Here is a 26,568-nt window from a genome sequence, read left to right on the forward strand (position 1 = left end):
AGGGCTGTCATCCCGCTTCTGTTTCATCTTGGAAGGAGGAAAAAAATATAAAGGGAGGACTGAGGGAGTGCTGTCTCCTCACGAGGCAGGCTGGGATGGAGCATATCCCTCTTTGCTGTGTGGGAAAACATATCTGAGTTTCTAAAAACTTCTTGATATTTCAGAGGTTCAGAATTGCTAAGGGAGAAGAAGAATTTTAGAGGAATACCTGGGGCGGACACCTGAGGGAGAGATGGAGAGAGATGATTTACAAGGAATGGAGTGACAGGGCAAAGGGGAACAGCTTCAGACTGAGAGTAGGTTTAGATTAAATATTAGGTGTTTACTTTGGTTGTTCATCCTTGCCCTCGTGCTCTCCCTTCAGCCACTCTTTGTCCTCCACTTCTGCAGCACAGACATCTTAGAGGTGCCTCCTGTGGAAGCTGGAATGGTCAAGAACTTTCTCCTGCCCTTTCTGCTTTGTCATTGCTGGTGCTGAGCTGGTGGTGGCACAGGGAGGCAGGGGGTGCACAGCTGTCCTGTTTTTCCATTTAACCTGTTCCTGTAGGGGAGCTGGGATGGGGCTGAGGGAGCTGGGAAGGGGCTGGAGAATCCCTGAGGGAGCTGGGAAGGGGCTGAGGCTGGAGCAAAGGAGGCTCAGGGGCCCTTGTGGCTCTGCACAAGTCCCTGCCAGGAGGGCACAGCCGGGGGTTTGGGCTGTGCTGCCATGTGCCGAGTGACAGAATGAGAGGAAATGGCCTCAAATGGCACCAGGGCAGGCTCAGCTGGGCCAGCAGCAGGAATTTGCCCATGGAAAGGGTGCTCAGGCCTTGGCAGGGGCTGCCCAGGGAGCTTTGCAGTGCCCATCCCTGCAGGTGTGCCCTGGAGGTGGCACTGAGTGCTCTGGGCTGGGGACAAGGTGCCCATGGGGCACAGCTGGCACTGGATGATTTTGGAGATCTTTCCCAACCTCGGTACTCCTGGGATTCTGTGACTGTGTCATTCTTGCTGCAGCCTCCATTCTTTGCCCCAAAACATCTTGTTGAGCAGAAAAGTAGAGAGGGAAAAAGGAGAGGGAGGCACCTCCACCCTGCTCATGCCCAGGGAGGTGGAAAAAGATCCAAATTCCACCAAAACACAACTTTTTGCTCTCGTTGCTGGCCCAGCTGAGGCTGTGCCCTTTGCTGGGGTGGTCTCCAGCAGGACCATGAGGTTTGAAGTGTGTGAGGAGCAGCAGAGATGGCAGAGCTCCTGCTGCCCGTGCCTGCACGCCTTGGCGGGAGCAGCAGGAAAAGGCCGCGGGTGAGAAAGGCAGACAGGAGCTCGATGTTATCTCTGCACAGCTCTCCCAGGCCAGTGGTGGCCACTCTCCAGCTCTGCTGGGCTCTGGGCAGCTCCAGGGGCTCCTCCAGCCTCCACAAACAGCACTTCTGCCTCGGGGCCCTAATCCTTCCAACATTTCCCGGGTGTTTGTCTGGCTTTGCCTCCTCGTGTCTCAGGCTGCGCTTATCTGGAGGTTCAGGCTGGCTCAGAGAGAGGGGGAGGATGGGAAGAGCTGCTGGAGTGTTGGAATTGAAATGTAGGGAATTCTCAGGGCTTGTAAGCTGAAGCTTGGAATTAAACACAAGATTAGACCTGAAAAGGTTTCCAGATTTAGGTGCTAAAAGTGAGAATGTGGATTTGTAGTTTGAAGTAGAGACACAGTAAGTAGAAGAAAGTTTAGAGGTTTAGAGCGTAAGATGCAGAAAATATGAAAATAGTTGCAAAAGTCAACACAGAAGTGGAAAGGAAAGGAAAGGAAAGGAAAGGAAAGGAAAGGAAAGGAAAGGAAAGGAAAGGAAAGGAAAGGAAAGGAAAGGAAAGGAAAGGAAAGGAAAGGAAAGGAAAGGAAAGGAAAGGAAAGGAAAGAAAGGAAAGGAAAGGAAAGGAAAGGAAAGGAAAGGAAAGGAAAGGAAAGGAAAGGAAAGGAAAGGAAAGGAAAGGAAAAAGAAAGACTGTAAGCTAAGAAAGCTCCCACTGTAGCATGAATCCATAAGATGAAATATTTAAAGATTAAGTCAAAAACATAAATATCCTTGCCAGCAGTGTTTTGTTAATCATGAAATCTTTTTAAAGTCTTGGAACTAGAAGTCTTATGACTTTCTAAGCCATGCAGTAAAGATGTGAGCCAAACTCACCCTTCCTATCTATATAGAAGATAAAAAAAATAAATCATATAATGCAAACAACTCCAAAGTCCCTTCTCAAATTCCTTCCAAAATCCCCATACTGGAGGATGGGGGGATGAATCCTTTCCCATTTAATTCCCTGCCAGGAGGTGCCAATGCAGCTCCAAAATCATTTTGGGATCACAGTGGGGAAAAAATGAGTAATGCAGCATCTTAATTGAACCAGATGAAAGAGCTGCACATATAAACAAAAGGGTTTTTTTTTTTTTTTGGCGTTGTTTTGTTTCTCTGGCGGCCTCAAAATATCAACAACTGCAAAACAACACCAGCAAATGTAGAATTGTGGGCGAATTCAAACTAATTGTTTCCAAATGTTGCTGGTTTTTTTAAATTTTGGAAATGCAGATGTAAAAAAAAATATTTAAATTCAATAATAATAATTCAATTTTTGAAGTTTTTCCATCCTGAGCAAATCCCCAATATAAACAAACAGTACCCTTGGTTTTGTGCCATAGCATTGGATTTTTACATTAAACATAAAAAATATTTGCTCTTACCCCTATTTAAATAATATTTGCTTACATATCAAGATTATGTTTAGCTTCGAGATGGTTTCTGAAATGGGAAAAGTTCCTTTTACTCAAAGATGACTCTCCTTGCCACAGCTGCCCAAAACTGCTCTGCTCAGCACATTGGGGGCAGTTCAGATGTGCTCAGCTGACTTTCTAAAAACTTTTTGATGTTTCAGAGGCTCAGAATTGCTAAGGGAGAACCAGAATTGTACAGGATATTTCGGGGCAGACAGGCTGGTCATGGGGCTGTGTTTAAAAAGAGAATTTAGCAAGCTGGGCATTTCAAATCTAGAAGTTTTTGGTAGCTAAAGGTCAGGTTTTGGTAGCTAAAGGTCAATTTTGAAGTTGTTTAATACAGAAAGTGAAACTCCTATTTATGTAAAACATCCAGCATTTCCTGTTCCATAAAAGAAATCTTCCTCAGCCTGGCAAAACAACAGCACTTTGTTGGTTCATACTGGGAATTACTGAATTTCTTCCACACCAGGACATTTTGCAACATCTGACATGTGTTGACACCTCCGTTCTCCACAGGATTACAACTTTCCTTCCACACTGTTATTCCTCACTCCACCCTTGCTGCTCACAGCTCCCTGCACACAAACCTGCAGCTGCGAGAGGGATGGAAGGACACAACATTTTGGGAAGCAGGGCAGGGATTGTCCCTCTGTGCTGGGTCCAGTTCTGCTCCTGCAGGAGAGCCCTGGAGGGGCTGGAGCGTGTCCAGGGCAGGGAACGGAGCTGGGAAGGGGCTGGAGAATCCCTGAGGAGCTGGGAAGGGGCTGGAGAATCCCTGAGGAGCTGGGAAGGGGCTGGAGAATCCCTGAGGAGCTGGGAAGGGGCTGAGGCTGGAGCAAAGGAGGCTCAGGGGCCCTTGTGGCTCTGCACAAGTCCCTGCCAGGAGGGCACAGCCGGGGGGGTCGGGCTCTGCTCCCAGGGCACAGGGACAGGAGCAGAGGGAACGGCCTCAGGCTGGGCCAGGGCAGGCTCAGCTGGGACAGCAGCAGCAATTTGCCCATGGAAAGGGAGCTCAGGCCTTGGCAGGGGCTGCCCAGGGAGCTTTGCAGTGCCCATCCCTGCAGGTGTGCCCTGGAGGTGGCACTGAGTGCTCTGGGCTGGGGACAAGGTGCCCATGGGGCACAGCTGGCACTGCATGGGCTGGCAGGGCTGTGCCAGCCCCAGGGATTTTTTGGATTCTGTCTGGTTGTCCCAGTTTCCCCACAGGAAAAGGTCCAGGAGAAGGGGCAGGGACATGTCCAGGACTTGGGACATCAGCAGCTGTCCCCAGGTCTCCTCCCAGCATCACTGACAGGTGAATCCCCTTTCTGGGGCAGCCTGAGGCAGAGTCTGTGTCCAGAGCATTTCTGGCTGATCCCTGAGCATTCCCAGCCCTCTGCCTGCTTCTTCAGAGCCGTCACCTTTGGCACCTTGCTTTGGAAGGCCACTGAAGGGTTTCTCTGTGGGTTGATTTGATTTTCTCCTTGTCACCTTCAGAAACACCAGAGAGAAGCACTTGGACCCTCAAAGCTCCTGCTCCCTTCCCCTTCAGCTTTAGAGCTTGTTCTGAGCAGGGACAGTGCCTAGGGAGTGCCTGGGGCTGGGCCTGGAGGGATTTAGGTTGGATTTTAGGGAAAGGCTCTTGCCCAGAGGGTGCTGGCACTGCCCAGGCTGCCCAGGGAATGGGCACGGCCCCGAGGCTGCCACAGCTCCAGGAGCCTTTGGCCAGCGCTGCCAGGGATGCCCAGGCTGGGCTTGGTGGGCTCTGGGCTGGACAGGGGTAGGATTGATGATCCTGTGGGTCCTTCCCATCAGGATATTCCATCACTGAAGTCCAGAAGGACATTTCCTTTAGTCCAGCAGAGCAGATGTTCCAGCTATGGTGGTCCCAGTGCGTGCCTTGTACCCTCATCCCACAGCTGTGAGTGTGGAGATGAGTCCTGGCCTTCCTCCCATCCTTCCCCCTGGGCTGGGCCCCTCCAGCCCTCAGCTCCAGGGGGGCTCAGGGGACAGGTCCTGCTGTCACCTCCCGTGGCCATGGGCTGGGTGGAAGGGGCTGCTGAGGGATTTGGGAGAGGAAGCGAAGCATCTCTTTGGGATTCTAAATGGATTTCTGACAAGGCTCTGAGCTGGGGCTTTCAGCACAAACTTCTGGGCTTGACTCATTTCCCATCTGGGTTCTGCAGATCTCAAATCAGCCCGTGAGATTTTTAGGGGAGCAGATCCCTTAGGAGAGCTTCCAACAAGTCTGGTTTCGTTTAGGACCATAACCAGTTCCTCAGTTGCCTTTCCAAACCCCATCTGTGCGTGGGGCTACGGCGGGCTGGCTGTACAAACAGATGTTCACGTGGAGAAGACCTCACCTCCCCTTGTAAATCAAAGCTGCACTCTGCAGAGAGCTTTCATGCAGCAGCATTTCTCTCAAGGTGACCTCAGCTGTTCAAGAATGAAGGTTGCATTTGAAATGTCACTTATTTCCTCAGCCTAATGAGCCAGGGTGTCTTTAGATCATCAGAGATCTGCTCATTACCAGAAGTTGTTTTTAATCCTGATCTGTGATGGGATTTAAAAGAATCCAAGCAGATTTTTGTCTGCCATCCTGAACAAGGGTTTGGGGGGTGACTCGGTGCCCCTGGATGAATTCTCCTTTATTAGTTTCTAGGCTTTCTTCTGAGCACTTGGGATGGCACCATGAAAGTGGAAATGGCTGTCATCTTCAAAGGCCTCTTTTGTACTGACAAAACTTCACCTCACCCACTCCTATTAACAATCTATTGCCATCCTAATTAGTTCACATCAAGGTCAGTGTTTGGTGGGGGAATAAAATGACTGTAAGCTCCAGGGAGCAAGTTTTTCTTCCACTGCTTTCATGCTGGAAAAGAGGAGGGAGCAGTGAAAAGTGGAAGAGAAGAGATTGATGAGGACTTTTTGTTTATCTTTAGGCTAAAGGACTTGGATATGGAGTAATTAGTTCACAGCATCAGGAGCAACCTGTGAGACCCCTGAGGCCACGTTGTGTTCACCCATTTATCCCCCAGTGAGCTGCAGAAACTCCTTCATTCCGTTCTCCTTTTCTTCAAGGCCTTGATTTTCCAGAGGGAATAACACATCCAAGGGGCTTCCAGCCTCGGATTTGTGTGAAATGCAGACCCAGAGCTGGGAATGTTTTACTGTACAGCCCAGAGCAGCTGGGGCTGCCCCTGGATCCCTGGCAGTGCCCAAGGCCAGGTTGGACACTGGGGCTGGAGCAGCCTGGGACAGTGGGAGGTGTCCCTGCCGTGGACCTGGCTGTTCTTTAAAGTCCCTCCCACCCCAAACCATTCCATGGTAGAAATTCTGTATGAAAGCAAAGTCACCTCTTTTCCAGTACATACTTCCATTTATATTTTTTTTAATTTTGAACAAAGCTTATGAATCTCTGAATTCTAACAGATAAAGGATCTCATTAAGGAAAGACAGGAATTCTTGGTTTCAAGGCCTTTTGCCATGGCAGGATGGGATGAGATGAGATTTAAGGGTTGGGGCTGGGCTCCAGGGCATCAGGACACCCTCACAGGAGCAGCAGGGTCAGGTCCAGCCCATGGCTGTGGAAGCTTTGCCCAGGAGAGGCAGGTGCAGCTTTGGCAATTTGAGAAGGATTTAAAGCTCTCAGAGTGTCCAAAGCAGGGACCTGAGGATGGTGAAGGTTCTGAAGGGTCACTTGAGGAGAGGTTGTGTGAATTTGGATTGTCCAGCTGGAGCAGAGGCGGCTGAGGTCAGACTGGGATTGCAGTTTGTCCCAAGGGACAGCTCCAGTCTCTGCTCTGGCACAGGGACAGCACCCAGGGAGTGCCTGGGGCTGGGCCAGGAGGGATTTAGGTTGGGTTTTAGGGAAAGGTTCTTGCCCAGAGGGTGCTGGCACTGCCCAGGGAATGGGCACGGCCCCGAGGCTGCCAGAGCTCCAGGAGCTGCCAGGGATGCCCAGGCTGGGCTTGGTGGGCTCTGGGCAGGACAGGGCTGGCACTGGGGGATCCCTGGGGGTTTATTCCCACTCAGGATATTCCATCATTCCATGATTGAAGCACATGTCTGCAAGCAGTGACTCAGTGGGACTTCCAGGTGCTGGCTCAGGGAATATCTCTCCATTTCCTTCAGTCCTGCTTGACCCCATGAAAGAGAAACTCCTGAGGTCTGTCCAGGCTGGGATTTCATTTCACCGAGCTGCAGCCATGTGTGCACTGTGTGTCTGTGTCTGACACAGTCATCACAGGGTATCTCTGCCATCGAGGAGAAGAGCAGCTGTTCCCGGGCTGTGATTCACCCTCCTGGCTCGGCCGGGATGTCTCCCTTAGGGTGAAACAACTTGAACCCCACAAGTGTCTGCTCTGCCCTGCTGGCAGCAAAGTCTGCAGTCTAGACAGGCAGCTCCGAGGTCGGCACCTCCGGAGTGGAGCTCTCAGGTGGGCTGGGCCAGCAGAGACAGCTTTATTTCGCTTTATTCACCATTAACAGCTCGTGTTCAGGCCGTGTTCCCAGGGCAGCAGTTTAGCAATGTGCCCTCTGTTGACAGAGTGACAAAACTATTTTTTTTGTCTCCTTAAGAAGGAAAAAAACCCCAGAAGTTTCTTTCCTCAATAAGGTAAAAAGACACCTCATAGGCCTGGGGGACTTCACCTCAAGCTTAAGGACAGCAAATTGGACAGGAGCCAAAAAGTCCCACCTAGGCAATTTACTAGAAAAAGAAGAGAACAAAGAAACCAATGGCTTTTGTGAGGTGTTCTACCAGGAGCAAGAGCCTCTTGCACTTAGATCAGTTTTTCTCTGTAAAGAGTTTTGTTATTTTGCCTTTTATTAAAACCTTTTTATTTCTAACGCTGCCACAGAAGCCATCCTGCTGATTTTATGCCTTTTAAAGTAGCTGAGCTATCTTGGGTGTGATATAAACCTCCAAAAGCCTATGAGACCTGGCTTGAGGAGTCCCATACATCACAGGATTTCCCTGCCCTGAGCCCGGCACGGGAATGGAGCAGCACGAAGCTGATAAATCACCCCGAGCTGTGCTTGTGGGTGAACTCTGCCTGCAGGGGTGACACCAGGTGATTCCCACGTGCTGTGACTCAGCTGAAGCCGAGCCTTGCCCTTCCCGTGCTCCAGCTCCAGCCAGGATTGCAGCAGTTCCTGGGGGGCAGCAGGAATTCATCGGCCAGGAGCCATTCCCGGGGCTGGAGTGGCTCAGGGACAGCAGCGAGTGACACCTGGAGCAGCTGGAGGCACAGGGGGCACAGGAGGTGTCACCTGGCTGGGTTTGGCAGCTGAAGGCACAGGAGGGCACAGGAGGTGTCACCTGGTAGGGTCTGGCAGCTGAGGGCAGAGGTGGCACAGGAGGTGTCACCTGGCAGGGTTTGGCAGCTGAAGGCACAGGAGGGCACAGGTGGCACAGGAGGTGTCACCTGGCAGGGTTTGGCAGCTGAAGGCACAGGAGGGCACAGGTGGCACAGGAGGTGTCACCTGGCAGGGTTTGGCAGCTGAAGGCACAGGAGGGCACAGGAGGTGTCACCTGGCAGGGTTTGGCAGCTGAAGGCACAGGAGGTGTCACCTGGCAGGGTTTGGCAGCTGAAGGCACAGGAGGGCACAGGAGGTGTCTCCTGGCAGGGTTTGGCAGCTGAAGGCACAGGAGGTGTCTCCTGGCAGGGTTTGGCAGCTGAAGGCACAGGTGGCACAGGAGGTGTCTCCTGTCAGGGTTTGGCAGCTGAAGGCACAGGAGGGCACAGGTGGCACAGGAGGTGTCCCCTGGCAGGGTTTGGGACTGGGCCAGCTCCCGCAGGTGATTCTCCTGCAGATTGCAGAGCTTGCATTTCTCCCTGCGGGTTTATGGGCACAACAAGGGACAGCAGTGACCGCTCCAGGAGGTGCCATCCCCTTGTCCCCATGCATGTCACCGGGGACCCTGTGCCCTCCCGCACAGGGGCGCGGGTGTCACTGCCGGGAGGGCACAGGGGTGGCATCGGCTGTCCCCGTTATCCCTGTGCCGTGTCCCTGCAGTGCCGCTGTCCGTCTGGGCTTCGGGACAAACTCAGATAGGGCAGGACACGGCAGCGACACCGAGTCTGGCGGCTCCTCCGGCAGCCGCGCAAGGTCAAGGCTGAATCCTTTCATTCTTTTTTTCGTTCCTCGCCGGAGCGGGGAGGGAAGAGGAGGATGGGGGTGGGACGGAGTCTCCGTGTTGAACAAATACCTGCAGCTCCCGGGCTGACTCACACCTGCGAGACAAAGAACAATGCATCCTTAATTGGCTGAGCTCGCCTTTGCGAGCCGGGCTGTCAGCGCTGCTGTGCCCAGGAGGAGGAGAGGGATGGTTTGTGTTTCACCGAGCAGTTTTTAGTTTGTGTACGGACCTGCTGGGGCAGCAGCCGCGCTGCGATTGTGAAATGCCGCTCCTCACACCGGCTGCGCTTCCTGCTGCCGGTGCTCGCAGGGGGTTTTAGGGCACCGCACAGAATGCTGCTGGTTTCTTTAGGGTGCAAAGCTCTGAGCAGCTCCTTCAGGCAGCATTGAACTCGAGGGATAAATATTATCCATATAAACATCCCCAAAATATCCCCAGTTGCTTTCTCCTGCTGCCCTCAATATCATCGCCAAATATCTCCCTGTCACTGCAGCACCAACTTCCTTGTCACGGATGTGAGGAGACTGAAGGAATTTTTTAAAACACCCGTTGGGATGCACTCCTTTGGTTTTCCTCCTTCCCTGGCAGCTCTTTCTAAAGAAAAGCTGGCAAAAAAAAAAAATCTTCAGCAGCACAGCTGGAAGAGCCTCAGCCACCTCGTTTGGAAGGTTTGTGCTCGAGGCTGATGTTTGGCTGCTTAACCTCAGGAGGTGATGCCTCAGCGGGGAGAAACTCCCTCATCCCCCATCCCAAAGGTTTTTTTAGAGGCTCCAAAACCCCTCCAGCCTTCTCAAAACTCCAGGAACAGTGAAATAAATCGAAAGCAAACACTGAGGCTGGGAGGTGCCTGCCGAAGATCCCTCTCCCAGGGAATAGCCGGGGATTTGGGAGCCTCTCCCACCCCGCGTGTGTCACGGTCACTGCCCGCCAGAAGGGCTCCTGTCACCCGTCAGCAGCCCCACAGGGGCTTCGGGGACAGCAGGGATGGAGCTCCTCTCCTGTAAATCCCGCTGGAAAGGAGAAAGCCTTGGCAAAGCTTCCGTGCGGAGCCCGGGGGTGGCTCCGCGCTGTGCCCCCGGTGCCACAGGCTGGCACCGCCGGGGCGGACCCAGCCCGCGGGGGCAAAAAGGAGCCGCTGCTGGAATTGTACAGTTGGCTCGGTAATTTTCCAGCCCCGAGAATGCCAGCCTTGTGCGGCCGCTGCCCTGCCCGGGATGGACTTTTGGAAAGTCCCCCTTATTTATGCTAATGACTAATTGCTTCAGCTGCCGGCAATGCCACACCTCGGCGCTGTGCTGGGATTTGCTGCGTCCCCAGGGAGGCAGCGAGAGGGCGATTGAGTCATTTTTGGATGCCTGGCTTCTGAGGGAGAGGAGCTCCGAGTCATTCCACATCATTTCCCGATTTTTTTGTGCTTCCCACTGCTCCACCTGGAGCTGCTGGAGCAGGGAAAGGAGCGGGAAGAGAGGCAGAGACAGGAGCGAGGTGATGGCAAAAGCAGGGGAGGAGGAAAGGCCAAACTGGAATTTTTTTTTTTTTTGGGCAGCTTTTGGCATCTTTCTGCCGAGCTCAAAAGTACACGGAGTATTTCTGTGCTCACAGGTCATTTCCTCGATTGGGCAAGACACCTCTGTGAATGAACAAGCCCAGTCAAGAGCGTTCCTTGCCTCACACTCCGAGGGAAAAAGGCAAAGTGACACCAGAAAAAAAGTTTCCCTTTGGAAAGATTAGCAAATGTAATGCAGATTAGATGTACAGATTTATATTTTATATATATTAAATTTTATATATTATATATTTTCATATATTATATATGGTTTTATATTTTATTAGATTTATTAGGAAATAATAAATCTAACCAAATATAATATATTTATTATATTTTTAAAATATAATATAATCTATTTCCCCCAAAGAAAGGGGGATGGGGACAGATGCCGGTCCCAGAAAAGCCTTTAGGGCAATTCAGGAGCCGGCTCTCCTGTCGTGTGCCCCCAGGATGGCACCCCCGGGCTGTTCCCAGCTCTCACCCAGCCCGTGCCCGCTCCAGGCCGGATCTGCGGAGCCGCTTTTGGGGCTTTGCTGCGAATTAGTGACAGAAATTTGTGCAGCTGGCGAGAGAAAAGCCCGGCAGCGGCGGCTTCGCAACTGCTGTGGCCGTGCCGGGATGGGGTGGGGGATTTTATGGGGGATTTTATGGGACGGAAATAGCGGGTGATGATGAAGGGTTCAGCGCGCGCCGCCTCTGCCCGTCCTGGCTGGGCAAAAATCACCTGGAGGGGGTGTCTGGGGCAGGGAACCGCAGGGGGAGAGGGCAGGGGGGGTCTGGGAGGCAGGAAGGGAGGGGGGATGAAGGGAATGAGAGGGGGATGAAGGCAGCAGTGAGAGTGAAGGTGGGAATAAGAGGAGGATGAAGGTGGGAATAAGAGGAGGATGAAGGTGGGAATGAGAGGAAGATGAAGGAAATGAGAGGGGGGTGAAGGTGGCAGGAGAGGAGGATGAAAGCAGCAGTGAGAGGAGGATGAAGATGTGAATGAGAGGAGGATGAAGGTGGGAATGAGAAGAGGATGAAGGGAATGAGAGGAGGATGAAGGTGGGAATGAGAGGGGGATGAAGGGAATGAGAGGGAGATGAAGGCAGCAGTGAGAGTGAAGGTGGGAATGAGAGGAGGATGAAGAAAATGAGAGGGGGGTGAAGGTGGCACTGAGAGGAGGATGAAGGTGTGAATGAGAAGAGGATGAAAGTGGGAATGAGAGGAGGACGAAGGTGGCAGTGAAAGGCAGAAGAAGGCGGCAGTTAGAGGGGGATGAAGGGAATGAGAGGAGGACGAAGGTGGCAGTGAAAGGAGCATGAAGGTGGCGGTGAGAGGGGGATAAAGGGAATTAGAGGAGGATGAAGGGAATAAGAGGGGGATGAAGGCAGCAGTCAGACCCGTTCCGAGGTGTACCTGCTCCCCGCCCCGCTCCACAGCCTCACTCCCACCCTGCCCCTGCTTCCTGCAGCTGCCAGGACCACAGGATCCCGCCGGGATCCGGGCCAGGAGCAGCAATGTGTGACCTGTGGGTGATAAAAGCGAGAGCAGGCTGCCGGTACTGAAGTGATTTCAGCATTTATTACAATAAAAGAAAGGCCCAAATTCAGGGGGCCTGGGCCGAGCAGGAGCGTTCCTGTCAAGGATGGAGCAGTGTTGGCACTGGGGCTGCTCAGCAGCGATGGCCCCGATGGTCCAGATGGAGTGGCTCAGATTCAGTGGTCAGAAACCCCTTTTTATCCTGTTTTTTGTCCCTTTGGATTGCTTTCTGTTTGGATCCTTCATTTGCATGAAGGTTTAGGCCTTGATTGGCCATGACAGTTCTGCCCAGGGTGGCTCGTGGTGCACTTCACTGTGTTATGGTACCTTGAGTACCTTATTTTCTATAACTACCCTTTAACCCCTTTTACAGTAACCAAAATAACAGTACAGGTTAAAAACTAGTACCAGGCTCCTGGTACTGAAGTGATTTCAGCATTTATTACACTAAAAAGAAAGGCCCGAAAGCCAGGGGGGCCTGGGCCGAGCAGGAGCGTTCCCTCGAGGATGCTGCAAGGCCTGTAGTGATGTCCCAGATGGAGCAGTACAGCTTCCCTGGGTCAGAAGCCCCTTTTTATCCTGTTTTTTTGTCCCTTTGGATTGCTTTCTGTTTGGATCCTTCATTTGCATGGAGGTTTTAGGCCTTGATTGGCCATTACAGTTCTGTCCAGGCCGGCCTGTGGTGCACTTCACTGAGGGGTGTTATGGTACACTGAGTACCTTATTTCTTATAACTCCCTTTAACCCCTTTTACAGTAACCAAAATAACAGTACATATTAAAAATAGAGCAGGCTCCTCGTACTGAAGTGATTTCAGCATTTATTATAATAAAAGAAAGGCCCAAAGCCAGGGGGCCCGGGCCGAGCAGGAGCGTTCCCTCAAGGATGCTGCAAGGCCTGTAATGATGTCCCACATGGAGCAACACGGATTCCCTGGGTCAGAGGCCCCTTTCTATCCTGTTTTTTGTCCCTTTGGATTGGTTTCCTTTAGGATCCTTCATTTGCATGAAGGTTTTAGGCCTTGATTGGCCATGACAGTTCTGTCCAGGCCGGCTCATGGTGCACTTCACTGAGGTGTGTTATGGTACCTTGAGTACCTTATTTCTTATAACTCCCCTTTTAACCCCTTTTACAGTAACCAAAATAACAGTACATGTTAAAAATGAGAGCAGGCTCCTCGTACTGAAGTGATTTCAGCATTTATTACACTAAAAAGAAAGGCCTGAAGCCAGGGGGCCTGGGCCGAGCAGGAACGTTCCCTCTAGGGTGCTGCAAGGCCTGTAGTGATGTCCCAGATGGAGCAACATGGATTCCCTGGGTCACAGGCCCCTTTTCATGCTGTTTTTTGTCCCTCTGGATTGCTTTCTGTTTGGATCCTTCATTTGCATGGAGGTTTTAGGCCTGATTGGCCATGACAGTTCTGTCCAGGCCGGCTCATGGCGCACTTCACTGAGGGGTGTTATGGTACACTGAGTACCTTATTTCTTAAACTACCCATTAACCCCTTTTACAATAAAATAACCAAACTAACAGTACATGCTTAACGATCCATCAGCTATTTTACAGCAGTTTCTAACCTATTTTTGACACAGGGACACACGGAGCTCTCCCTGCAATCCAGAACCACAGCAGGGCTCAGCCACATTCACACTCCCTGGCAGCCCCCGGTGCTCCAGGATCTGTCACCTGCTTTGGGTTTGGAGCTTTTAACGTGGCATTTTCTGGTCAGGATATAAAGATCTTGTGGGGGGTTTCCTTTTAGCCAGCGTGGTGTGGTTGGTTTGTTTGTTACGGTGAAATAGGGAGGGGGTTTTTGCTGTGGCCTCAAGGAAAAATCTGACCTGGGGTTTATGAATCACCCAGGGAAAATTGCTGGTTTATGGCTTCCTAGGGCTGGCAGGATAACAAGGTTTTTGGAGGGATCCTTTCATTTTCCCAAGAGAAATTGAAGATTCCCCTGGATCCCTGGCAGTGCCCAAGGCCAGGCTGGACACTGGGACAGTGGGAGGTGTCCCTGCCATGGCAGGGGTGGCACTGGGTGGGCTTTAAGGTCCTTCCCAACCCAAACCAGCCTGGGATTCTGGGATTCCATGAGGTTTGCCTTACACTGTGCCCCCTCCAAAACAGAATCACGTGGAATTACCATCCCAGGACTTTCTATTACCATCTAATTACCATCCCAGAAACTTTCTGTTTCTGTGTCCCAGTGATTTCTGCATCCTCTGTGCTTTGGGGCAGCTTTCCAGTGTCCTGTGAGAGCTCAGGAGCTGTGCTGTGTTTTTGGCAGAGGCCTTGACCCTTCATCTTGTGAGGTGTGAAGGAAGTTCTTACAGTCACAGAATGGTTTGGGATGGAAGGGACCTTAAATCTCCTCTTTGCACCCCCTGCCCTGAGCACGACACCATTCAATGGATCAGGTTACTCTGCATTTTGTCCTGGGCTCTCAATAACAGCTTGGGAGCCAAACTCAGCTCAGTGTCACACCCAGGAAAGGACAGGAAAGGCTCCTGTCCCTGGCAGGTGTTTGTTTGTCCCCCTTGCCCAGGCAGGGCCTGCTGAGCAGGGATGGCTCCAGGTCTGGGTGGATCCACCTGGATGTGGGGCTGGGAGGATGGGGAAGGGCCTGCAGGGCCATCCTGGAGAGGCTCAGGGGTTTGGATTGTGCACCTGGAGGGAAGGAGACTGAGGGGAGACTCAGTGGGATTGCAGCTCCTCAGAGGGACAGCTCTGATCTCTGCTCTGGGACAGGGACAGCACCCAGGGGCAGCTGGGGCTGGGCCAGGAGGGGTTTGGGTTGGGTTTTAGGGAAAGGTTCTTGCCCAGAGGGTGCTGGCACTGCCCAGGGAATGGGCACGGCCCCGAGGCTGCCAGAGCTCCAGGAGCTGCCAGGGATGCCCAGGCTGGGCTTGGTGGGGTCTGGGGTGGCACTGGGGGGTCCCTGGGGGTTTATTCCCACTCAGGAATTCCATCATTCCGTGCCCCCTCCTGTGCGTCCCTCTCTTGGACTCTCACAGTGCCCTGAGCCGCAGGGATTTGCGTTTTTGGGCAATTCCCGGTTGGGAACAAGCAGGAGCCGTTCCCAGAGCGCTGTGAGGGCTCGGGGAAGCCGCAGCTCGGGGTTTTGGGAGGTTCAGGGGGGTCCGGGGGTCTCAGGGAGCTCAGGAGGGGCTCAGGGGGGGTTCAGGGCAGTCCGAAGGAGCTCAGGGGGGTCCGGAGGGTCTCAGGGGGGCTCAAGGGGGAGTCCGGGGAAGCTCAAGGGGGGCTCAGGGGAGTCCGGGGGTGGTCAGGGGGTTTAGGGGGTTCAGGAGGATCCGGGGGCTTCAGGGAGGGGTCCGGGGGGGCTCAGAGGGGCCTGGGGGTTCAGTGAAGTCCGGAGGTTCAGGGGGGTCCAGGGGAGCTCACGGGGTGTTTTGGGGGCTCAGGGGGGTCCGGGGGCTCAGGGGGGTTTTGAGAGGCTCAGGGGGTTCAGGGGGGTCCAGGGGAGCTCAGGGGTTTTTGGGGGGCTCAGGGAGGTCCGGGGGGCTCAGGAGGGTCCAGGGGAGCTCAGGGTTTTTGGGGGGCTCAGGGAGGTCCGGGGGGCTCAGGGGGGTCCAGGGGAGCTCAGGGGGTTTTTGGGGGGCTCAGGGGTGTTTTTGGGGGGGCTCAGGGGTGTCCAGGGGAGCTCAGGGGTTTTTGGGGGGCTCAGGGGGTCCGGGGGTCTCCGCTGGGCCGGGGTTGCCCAGAGCGCCAGCGCCACCCAGCGGCCACAGCGCGCAACTGCAGCCCGCGGGCACAGCTGGGCCAGCGAACATCTGGAAAAACATCTGGGGAAACAGCTGGGAAACAACCGGGAAAGCAGCCGGGAAAGCAGCCCGAGCACCCCGCGAAGGGGAGACCCGCTCTCCTCGGTAGTTTTCTTCACTGCCGTCCCTCCCCCCAGAGCGCGCTTGGTTAAATCGTTAAAGGTTGCGCAACATCTGCGCGGGTTAATTACAGCTGTTAATTACAGCTGTTAATTACAGCTGCTGAGCGCCCGCAGAAGGCGGCGATTGCGGCGCAATGAAACAAGCCGAGGCACGACAGATGATGGTTCAACAGTCGGTGCTTAATGGGGTGCGAGGCGGGAGGGAAGGGCACGGGAGAGCTCCTGACTGCACGGAGAGGTGTGAATTATTGCACCATAATTCTGGCCCTGCAGGGGCTGGCTGCGATTAATAACTGTTTTCACGTTTGAAATGCGTTTTCTCACACCATAAAAAGCAAAAATGGAAAGTAATCGCTAGTGGGAGAAGCGCTGGGAGGACTGGGCACGGATTTCCCTGGTTTTGTGTTGTTTTGAGCCGTTTTTCAGTGATTTGGGGGATCCTGTTTGGCTTGAAAACTGTGCGGACCCAAAACTCTTCGGGTTATTTGTGTTGAAGTAGCTCTGCCTGGAAATCTCTTCACAGATATTCCCAGTTGGGAAGCAACTCCCGTTTATTTGCAGCAGATTTTCACCAGATTAACTTCAACCACTTCAGTTCCCTATGCCAAGCTGCCAGCTCCTGAACCCTCTTTATTTGGAAAGCAGGAATGACTTTGTTGCTTTTTTTTTATGGGTTCAATTCCAACCCATTCCAGTTTAATTTTGGGAAACCTGAAAACTGAAGGAAAGCAAATATCCTCAAAAATAAAATATTGTTTGAGGCCCTTGATCCAGCAGCTGGAAATGCAAACTTTGCTGGGAGCTGGGTTTGCCTCTTGGTACTGAAATTGGGCCATAAAAATGCAATTCCAGGGATGTTTTTCTCCACTTTTTACTGAGAAGAACTGGGAGGGTGGTGCCTAGGGTTATCAGCACAACCTGCTTTCGTGTGTGTACATCTATAATTCACTGTATTAACCCTCAGTAGAGTGCAGGCCCTTAACCAGGCTGATGGCAAAAAGGGAATCTTTAAGAGCGAGTTCAGGGATTGGGAATGCAGGTACCAAGACAAAACATTGATTGGTCGTTTGAACCTTCACTTAAGAGAGACTTAATGGGATGAGGAGATTAATAAAGGGGGTCTCTGGGGCTGCTGGCATTGCTTTAGGAACCCCAGAGGTGAAGGTAACAGGAAATGGATGGGGCAGGTCAGGGACTTCCAGGATTTTAGTGGGCGTTCTTGCAGAGATTTCGGTTCATGATTTGCTTTTTAGTCAAGATGCAGCTTTTGTGCACTGATGTTTTTCCTTCTGGGGTGCATCGGGATGGGCACTGCCAGCAGGTCAGGGCTGCCCCTGCCCCTGTGCCCACCCTGGGGGCACCTCTGGCTGCTGTGCCCAGCTCTGGCTCCTCAGCACAGCAGGGCCAGGAGCTCCTGGAGCTGAGCAAGGGCCTGGAGCAGCTCCGTGCCCAGGAAAGGCTGAGGGAGCTGGGGCTGCTCAGCCTGGAGAGGAGCCCAGGGAGAGAGAGGGGCCTCAGCCCTGCCTGGCCCTGTGTCTGGCCCTGTGTCTGTCCCTGTGTCTGGCCCTGTGTCTGTCCCTGCCTGTCCCTGTGTCTGTCCCTGGCTGTCCCAGGAGCAGGGAGGCCATTCTGTCCCTGCACTGCTGGGGTCACACCTGGAGTGCTGTGCCCAGCTCTGGCCCCTCAGCTTGGGAAGGACCTTGGGACACTGAGCACATCCAGAGGGGACGACGAGGCTGGAGAGGGGCTCGGAACACAAACCCTGAGAGGAACCCCTGAGGGAGCTGGGGCTGCTCAGCCTGGAGAAAAGGAGACTCAGGGCTGCCCCCATCACTCTGCACAGCTCCTGAAAGGTGCCTGTGCTCACCTGGGGCTGGGCTCTTTCTCCAGCAGCACTGACACAACAAGAGCACACAGCCTCCAGCTGCACCAAGGGAAATACAGGTTGGAGAGCAGGGAAAAGGTTTTTGCAGCAAGGGTGAGAAAGTTCTGGAATGGCTGCCCGGGGAGGTGGTGCAGTCCCCATCCCTGGGTGTGTTTAACAAAGCCTGGATGTGGCACTGGGGGCCAGGGCTCAGTTGAGCTGTTGGGGCTGGGCTGGACTCGATGGGCTTGGAGGTCTCTTCCAACCCAGGGATTCTGGAATTCTGTCTGTCCCTGTGTGTCCCTGTGTCTGTCCCTGTGTGTCCCTGTGTCCGGCCCTGCCTGTCCCTGTGTCTGTCCCTGTGTCTGTCCCTGTGTGTCCCTGTGTCTGTCCCTGTGTCTGTCCCTGTGTCCGGCCCTGCCTGGCCCTGTGTCTGTCCCTGCCTGGCCCTGTGTCTGTCCCTGTGTCTGTCCCTGTGTCTGTCCCTGTGTCTGTCCCTGTGTCTGTCCCTGGCTGTCCCTGTGTCTGTCCCTGTGTCTGTCCCTGTGTCTGTCCCTGTGTCTGTCCCTGTGTGCAGAGGTCAGAGCAGGCCCAGGCTCTGCTCCAGGCCCAGCAATGGCCCCAGAGCCACGGGCAGGGCCTGAGCCCAGCAATTCCCCTGCACAGGAGGCACCACTTGTGCCCTGGGCAGGGTCTGAGCTGGAGCAGAGCCCAGAGAGGGGCTGGAATCTCCTCCTGGGGCATTCCAGAATAGAATCCCACAATCCCTGGGCTCTGGGGTGACCCAGAGGTGGCACCGGTGACCCCCAGGGTCCCTCCAACCTCACCCATCCTGGGTGCTCATTTCAGTGGCACTGAAAGAAAGAAACCAGGTTTCAATCCGCTCTTCTCGCAGTGTTCCGTAAATCTGTGACAAGATCCTGCTGCCTCCATCTTGTCCTGCACCTTCTTACTGTGTCCATGCGATGCTGGGACTCTGGGGTACTGGAATTCTGGGATTGTGGAATTCTGGGATTCTGGAGTACTGGGACTCTGGGGTACTGGGAGTCTGAGATTCCAGGATTCTGGGATTGTGGAATTCTAGGATTCTGAGAGTCCAGGATTCCAGGATTCTGAGATTCCAGGATTCTAGAATTCCGGGATTCTGGGATTCTGGTGTTCTGGGATTCTGACTTGGGATTCTGAGATTCTGGGATTCTTGGATTCCAGGATTCTGGGATTCTGGGGTTCTGAGACTCCAGGATTCTGGGATTCCAAGATTTCAGGATTCTGGGATACTGGAATTCTGGTGTTCTGGGATTCCAGGATTCTAGGATTCTAGAATTCCGAGATTCTGAAATTCTGGGATTCCAAGATTCTGGGATTCTGAAAGTCTGGGATTCCAAGATTCCAGGATTCTGAAATTCTGGGATTCTGAGATTCCAGGGTTCTGGGATTCCAGGATTCTGGAATTCTGAGATTCTGGGAACCCAGGATTCTGGGATTCTGAAATTCTGGGATTCCAAGATTCCAGGATTCTGAAATTCTAGAATTCAGGGATTCTGGGATTCTGAGATTCTGCGATTCTTGGATTCCAGGGTTCCAGGGTTCTGGGATTCTGGTGTTGTGGAATTCTGAGATTCCAGGATTCCAGGATTCTGAGATTCCAGGATTCTGGAATTCTGGTGTTCTGGGATTCCCGGATTCTAGAATTCTGGGATTCCAGGATTCTGGGATTTTGGGATTGCAGCCTTCTGGGATTCTGGGATTCTGGGGCGCAGCTGAGCAGAGCCCTCAAAAAGGGGCTGACAGAGGGACCCGTGGCAGAGCACAGCCAGGGCTCCTGGGCAGAACTGGGCAAGGCACTTTCCATGCCCTGCCTGGGATTCCCTATTGGAATTCTGCTCCTGGGATTCCAGCACTTGGGAGAGGTCCTGAAATCCATGGGCTGCCTGCTGAACTTCAGGCGCTGCGGCTGCGTGAACCCCATTTCAGAACCAAAAGCTGCAGTGTCACCCCAGGCCTGGCTCGCTCTGGGGACGCTTTGGGGTGCTGGTTTTAATGGCACCCCCGGAGATTGGATTCCCTCCTGTCCCTCCCTGTGCCCTTGAATCAACTCTGACCATAAATTAACAACCAGGTGATGCTGCAATCCAGAACACGACAGCTTTTGTGCTCTTCTTGTTCCTCCTGAAGCCCATTTCATGCAGTTGGATGTTGCTTTTTTACCAACTTGAGACAACTGATTTTATTTTGAAGGATGGCTGCATGAAAAAAAAAAATTAAATAATAATAATATCTGGATTTGAACTTATTACTCAGCAGAAAAATCCAACTTCAATCTGCAGCTTCAGCAGTGGCTTTTGAGAAGCTGGGGGTTTTGGATAAATCCTGCCTTGTAAACAGATGGAACAAACAAAATGTAAAACTCATCTCCTTAAAGAACAACAAAAGAATATTTTCCAGATGGGCTTTCTGATGGGAGATCAAAGTCTTCATCTCAGACTTGGGAAATTTCCCTTCCTAGCTGGTATCAGTTTTATCTGCGTGCAGATCATCCAGCATTTGGTTTTCTTTCAACCAAGGCAATTGTCTTAAAGGAGCTGCAGAAGGATGCTCTTAAAGCTGAAGAAAATAGAAAAGATTTTACTAAAAATAGAGGGGAAAATTTGGGTGCGTAAAGGGGAGAGGAAACTCTTTGATTACTTTGATTTATACAAAAATGAGATATTTCAAAATCTCATCTTCACCTGCAAAATGAATCAAGCAGGAAAGAGTTGAGGCAACTGATTTGGACCAAGTCCTTTTTGGGCTCCTCTGATTCCAAACCTCATCCCAAGGGGTCCTGTGGGCAGAAAAGAATCCCTTGGTGGTTTTATAGATTCTGCATCCCCCAGGAACTGCAGTGACAAGGGGGGAATGGCTGCCAGTGCCAGAGGGCAGGGCTGGGTGGGATCTTGGCAATGAGGAATTGTTCCCTGGCAGGGTGGGCAGGGCTGGGATGGAATTCCATCCCTGGATCCCTGGCAGTGCCCAAGGCCAGGCTGGACACTGGGGCTGGAGCAGCCTGGGACAGTGGGAGGTGTCCCTGCCATGGCAGGGGTGGCTCTGGGTGGGCTCTGAGGTCTCCTTGATGCCCTGCATGACAATTTTTGGCTAAAAGAGCTGTGGACACACAGCCCCAAAGACTGAGGAGGAGTTTTCCTCTTGGAAATTTTAATCTAATTTTCCTTTTCTTCTTCTCTAGTGTTGGGTCATGGGTTGGGCTCAATGACCTTAAAGGTCTGTTCCGACCCAGTGATTCTGTGTGTAATTTTGTGTGTAATTTTTCCTGCCTGGTATTAATGGGAAACAGCAAAAAAGCTTTGCAAGGAAAAAAAATTGAAATGAAATGAAATGAAATAATAAAATAAGATAAAATGAAATAAACTAACATCAAGAATAAAATCAAATAAAATAAGCTAAAAGAATAAAAGAATAAAATTAAATGAAATTAAATAATATGATAAAATAAAATAATAAAATTGAATTAAATTAAATATAATAAATTAAATTAAATTAAAATAAGATAAAAAATAAAATAAATAAATAAAATAAGATAAGATAAAAAATAAAATAAAATAAAATAAAATAAAATAAAGTAGAATAAAATAAAATAAAATAAAATAGAATAAAATAAAGTAAAATAAAATAGAATAAAATAAAGTAAAATAAAATAGAATAAAATAAAATAAAAAATAAAATAAAATAAAAAATAGAATAGAATAGAATAGAATAGAATAAAATAAAATAAAATAAAATAAAATAAAATAAAATAAAATAAAATAAAATAAAATAAAATAATGTTATAGAAAGGAACCATGGGTGTGTTTGTGCTTGCAGACTCCCGGCAGGTGCAGCCCTCGCCGCCCTGGTCCTACGACCAGTCCTACCAGTACCTGGGCTCCATGGCCACGCCCGCCGTGCACCCGGCCACGCCCATCTCACCTGGCCGGGCCGGCGGCATCACCTCGCTCACGGCCGAGCTCTCCAGCCGCCTCTCGGGTAAGGAGCCGCCCCCGGGACAAAGGGACACAGGGACACTCCCCCGGGGGAAAAATGGTGGCCCTGTCCCCACCCCTGCTGCCTCCAAGCCAAGGGGACCTTCCCTGGTGACAAACTGCTGTCCCAACCCCTGGACTCTCCGTGCCAAGGGGACCTTCCCTGGTGGCAAATTGGTGGCGCTGTCCCCAACCCTTGGGCTCTCCATGACAAAGGGACACTTCCCCTGCTGGCAAACTGCTGGCCCTGTCCCTACCCCTGCTGCCCCCAAGCCAAGGGAGTGCTTCCCTGGTGACAAACCTGTGGCCCTGTCCCTAACCCTGCCTTCTCCATGCTAAGGAAACCTTCCCTGGTGACAAGCTGGTGGCCCTGTCCCCAGCCCTGCTGCTCCTAAGCCAAGGGAACCTTCCCTGGTGGAAAACTGGTGGCCCTGTCCCCAGCCCTGGGTTCTCCACACCAAGGGGACCTTCCCTGGTGACAAACTGGTGGCCCAGGTGCTGCCCCAGCCCCTCAGGGGCTCTCTGGCAAAGCTCGTTCCGAGGTTCTGGGGGATTTGTGGGAAGAGCAGAGAAACAGAGAATTGTAATAAACAGAGAATTTTAACAAATGAGGTGTGTTGTGATAAACCAATCCCAGACTGGGCTGGGAAAGATCTCAAAGGTCATCAAGCCCCAGCTGTGCCCCATCCCCACCTTGTCCCCAGCCCAGAGCACTGAGTGCCACCTCCAGCCCTTCCCTGGTCACCTCCACCCCCTCCCTGGGCAGCTCTTCCCAAGGCCTGAGCCCCCTTTCCAGGAGGAAGTTCCATCTGGTGTCCAACCTGAATCCCAAACTGGGATTTGGGGTTTGGGGTGGGAGGAACCTTAAAGCCCAGCTCATTCCCTGCCAGGGGCAGGGACACTTCCCACTATCCCAGGGTTGCTCCTGGGGCTGGCAGCTCAACTGAGCACTGTGAAAAAAGAAGGAAAGGGAGGAAAAGCAACACTTTGAAGGTGTAGGGAGCGATTAAAGTGATTCACATTGCCAAGGAATGGATGGCATTCCAAGGTATTGCAGCTCTACTTCCTTCCCTCCCCCTAAATCCAGAGCAGAGCACAGTAGGTTTTGAGTGGACATTGGCTGCAGGATGGTGGGGTTGGGCATTTTAGATGTTGCGCTGGATTTTCTTGTTTCCCCATGTCCATCAAATCGTCCTGCAGAGCTTTAGAAGCCACCAGAAAACTGGGAGTGAAATCCACCCCAATTCCACCCTGACCTGCACATCTTGCAGCAGTCTGTGTGTGCAGCAGCAGGAATTTTCTAGAAATGAGTGAGAGCCATATCATTCTGATTTGCATACAGCTTTTGCAAAAATCCCTCCTTTAACTCCACATCTTGCTCTTGTTTGATAGCTCAGGGTTTCTTCTGAGATCAGAGGGAACCACTTGAACGTGCTCCAGCCTGCCCTGCTGTTGTCATGTAGAGCTTGCTTTGAAAGCCTCACACCAAATCTAAATTATTTGCTAGGTCTGGGTGATAAGTGCATTGTAGAGAGGACTGGAAACACGGGGAACTTTTCAGAAAAAGCCATTTCTTCTTTTTAAAAGAAACCTGTAAAATTTCTCATTCTTTATTTATACAGAATTAGAAATCAAGATTTTAAAATTTTAGAATTCCCCTTAGTTTTCCACCAGGTCCTTCTCCACAGAGCTGCTTTTTCTGCCCATGGCCAGAGAGATTTTCCTTGGAGCTGGCAGAGTTTCTCCATGCCTTGTGAAGAAACCTGGAAAGGTTTTGTTCCCACGTCAGCCTCGTTCTTTACCTGCTCTAATTCCTTACATTAAATGTCATTCAGCATTCCTGGGAGAATCCGTCACAACCTTTTCTGTCACCCACACTTGAAAAAAATCTTCTCTTTGGAAGAACAAAGAGCAAATTTGAGGAGGATTTTAGGCCCTCCCAACTTAAGACCTGGTGTCTCCAAGGAAAAAACAACAATGTGGGATATATTTGAACCGTCTTGACATTAAATGTCACTACTCTGCTTTTTGCCAGGGCAGAACGAACCCTCCTCTGATTAACAATGTATCCAGGCGGTTTTTAGGAAGTTTCTCAGGAATGAGGTGTGGAAACAACATTTAAAATCTGGCAGATGCCACCTTAACCTTGCCTCCTGCAGAGCTCCAGCTGCTCCATTCCATCCTGTGTTTCCCCATGTTAAACCTAAAGGTGATGGGGTTTAGGGGAATGAAATGTGTTCCCATTAATTTTCCAGGGAAAAAAAAAAAAAGGATGGCAAATTCTAAAGGAAGCAAAGAGCAAGTTCAGAGCTCTTCTGAGAAATTGAGGCTCCTCAAGGTGGGCTGATGTGTCCTGATGAGCTTTCAGAGCTTGGCTCTGGAGTGTGTCTGCTCCAAGAATCCCAGACTCAGTCTGCTCCAGCTTGGAATCTGGGGAGAGCCAAGAGCTTTGTTTTCCCTCTGCTCCTCCTCAGGAGTATTTCCTTCAGCACACGGCTCCTCGGCTGCAGACTCCACGCCTTGGCTGCCAGGAGAAGTTGTCTTTCTTCTGGAAAGATTTTTTTTCGTAATTATCGTTGTTATCTTAACCAGGCAGAGCTGCCAGCTCAGGGGATGAGACCTTCCATTAACCTGAGTCACGATGAGGATCCTTCCTAAAGAGGATCTGCTGCTCTTGTTTAATCTGGGCAGGGAAAGAGAGGATGGGACTGGACATAATTCCATGGATGTCACAGAAAGCAGAGCAGGATTTGACTCTCCTGTGGAGCATTTCAGAGCGAGAGGAAAGGAGCTGTGCCAGAGGAGGCTCAGCTTGGACACCAGGAGCAATTTGCCCATGGAAAGGGAACTTAGGCCTTGGCAGGGGCTGCCCAGGGAGCTTTGCAGTGCCCATCCCTGCAGGTGTGCCCTGGAGGTGGCACTGAGTGCTCTGGGCTGGGGACAAGGTGCCCATGGGGCACAGCTGGCACTCCATGGGCTGGCAGGGCTTTGCCAGCCCCAGGAATTCTGTAAGGAGCTGGGAAGGAGCTGGAGAGTTCCTGAGGGAGCTGGGAAGGGGCTGAGGCTGGAGCAAAGGAGGCTCAGGGGCCCTTGTGGCTCTGCACAAGTCCCTGCCAGGAGGGCACAGCCGGGGGGGTCGGGCTCTGCTCCCAGGGCACAGGGACAGGAGCAGAGGGAACGGCCTCAGGCTGGGCCAGGGCAGGCTCAGCTGGGACAGCAGCAGCAATTTGCCCATGGAAAGGGAGCTCAGGCCTTGGCAGGGGCTGCCCAGGGAGCTTTGCAGTGCCCATCCCTGGCGGTGCGCCGAGGCATGGACGTGGCACTCAGTACAACAAGCTGGGCACGGGGCGCAGCTAGGCCTGGATGATCTCAGAGGTTCCTCCTTACCTCATTAATTCTGGCCATCCCATAACATTCCTTTCCCTCCCTTCCCTTCCCCAGGAGCGTCTGAGCTGACGGCGTTCAGCGACCCCCGGGTGGGCATCGAGCGCTCCTTCCCGGCGCTGCCGTCCATCTCCGACCCACGCATGCACTACCCGGGCGCCTTCACCTACACGCCCACGCCCGTCAGCTCCGCCATCGGCATCGGCATGTCGGCCATGTCCACGGCCTCCAGGTACCACACGTACCTCCCGCCGCCCTACCCCGGCTCCTCCCAGGCTCAGGGCGGCCCCTTCCAGACCAGCTCCCCCTCGTACCACCTGTACTACGGCACCTCGGCCGGCTCCTACCAGTTCTCCATGATCTCGGGCGGGGAGCGCTCGCCGCCGCATCCACCCGCCCTGCACCAACGCCTCCACGGGCTCCGCGCTGCTCAACCCCAGCCTGCCCAACCAGAGCGACGTGGTGGAGGCCGAAGGCAGCCACAGCAACTCGCCCACCAACATGGCCAGCACGGCCAGGCTGGAGGAGGCCGTGTGGAGGCCCTACTGAGGATGAGGAGGTCAGGATGGAGCTCGAGGGTCAGGACTAACGCACTTCCCATTGCCCGGCGCCCAGAGGGATCCCAGAAACTTCCCCGCGGGCCCTGCCGCGTTCATCCACGAGTTTCAGGAGCAAACCCTTGGGAAGTCAGCGCTCCCAGGGGTGGTGGCTCTCGTTGCCGGGCCCTGGTGAAGGATTCCCGGCAGGAGAACGAGCTTCTGGGAAGGAGGACGCCCCAGCTGGTGGTGCAGAGGTAGCGAGGGTGGGTAAGAGGGCATCCAGCCTGATTCCAGGCCTGTGGCTTCCCAGCGTGCCTGGGCTTGAAGGTCTCCACAGCCCTGAAAGAGAGTTTCGGTTCACTGCTATTTTTAAGACTTAAAACCTTAAAAAAAAAAAAAAACCAAAAAACCAAAAATAAATCTTAGTGAGTTTACTGCATCTTAAGTGTAAGGAAGTATAGGAAGATTCCCAGAGGGAAACTGTGAACGCTTCTGTTTTCGCAATGCTGTGAATGAGAGGTTTTATATGTCGGACTTCATTCTTTCTTTTCTTTGTTTTGTTTGTATATTCCAAAGAATATGGATTTTTTTTTATTACTGGGGTGGTTTTTTTGTTTTGTTTTGTTTTGGGTTTAGGTTTTTTGGTGTTGTTTTGGTTTTGTTTTGTTTTCTTTTTTAGGATGCAGCTCATCCTGCTTTGCATCTAATTTGTTTTATTTCTCTTGGCACCTTATAAGTTGCAAAGAAAAAAAAGATTTTGCTCTTTTTTTGTTTTAATCATGCTTGCTTCTTTCTTGCTTTGTCAACTGAAAGAATCAGCCCCTTTTCCAATGAGTTAATTTAACTTTTTATCTCTTGGACTTTTTTTTTTTTTTAACACAACGGCTACAGCCTTGGGTCATTTTCAACTACTGTATTTCTTTGATG

The 26,568-nt window shown here is 52.0% G+C and overlaps 1 protein-coding gene across 1 annotated transcript in view; it reads left to right on the plus strand.

The window, feature by feature from the left end:
* RUNX1 (RUNX family transcription factor 1) overlaps positions 1-25,800 on the plus strand; it is a 90,018-nt gene extending 64,218 nt beyond the window's left edge. Inside the window, 3 exon segments of the mRNA XM_030959259.1 lie at positions 21,561-21,722; positions 25,160-25,484; positions 25,486-25,800. Of these exon segments, the coding sequence (XP_030815119.1) occupies positions 21,561-21,722; positions 25,160-25,484; positions 25,486-25,651 (653 nt within the window). The 3' untranslated portion in view covers positions 25,652-25,800.
* The last annotated feature ends 768 nt before the right edge of the window (positions 25,801-26,568 follow it).

This window comes from Camarhynchus parvulus, chromosome 1 (genome assembly GCF_901933205.1).
Source record: "Camarhynchus parvulus chromosome 1, STF_HiC, whole genome shotgun sequence".
NCBI lineage: Eukaryota > Metazoa > Chordata > Aves > Passeriformes > Thraupidae > Camarhynchus > Camarhynchus parvulus.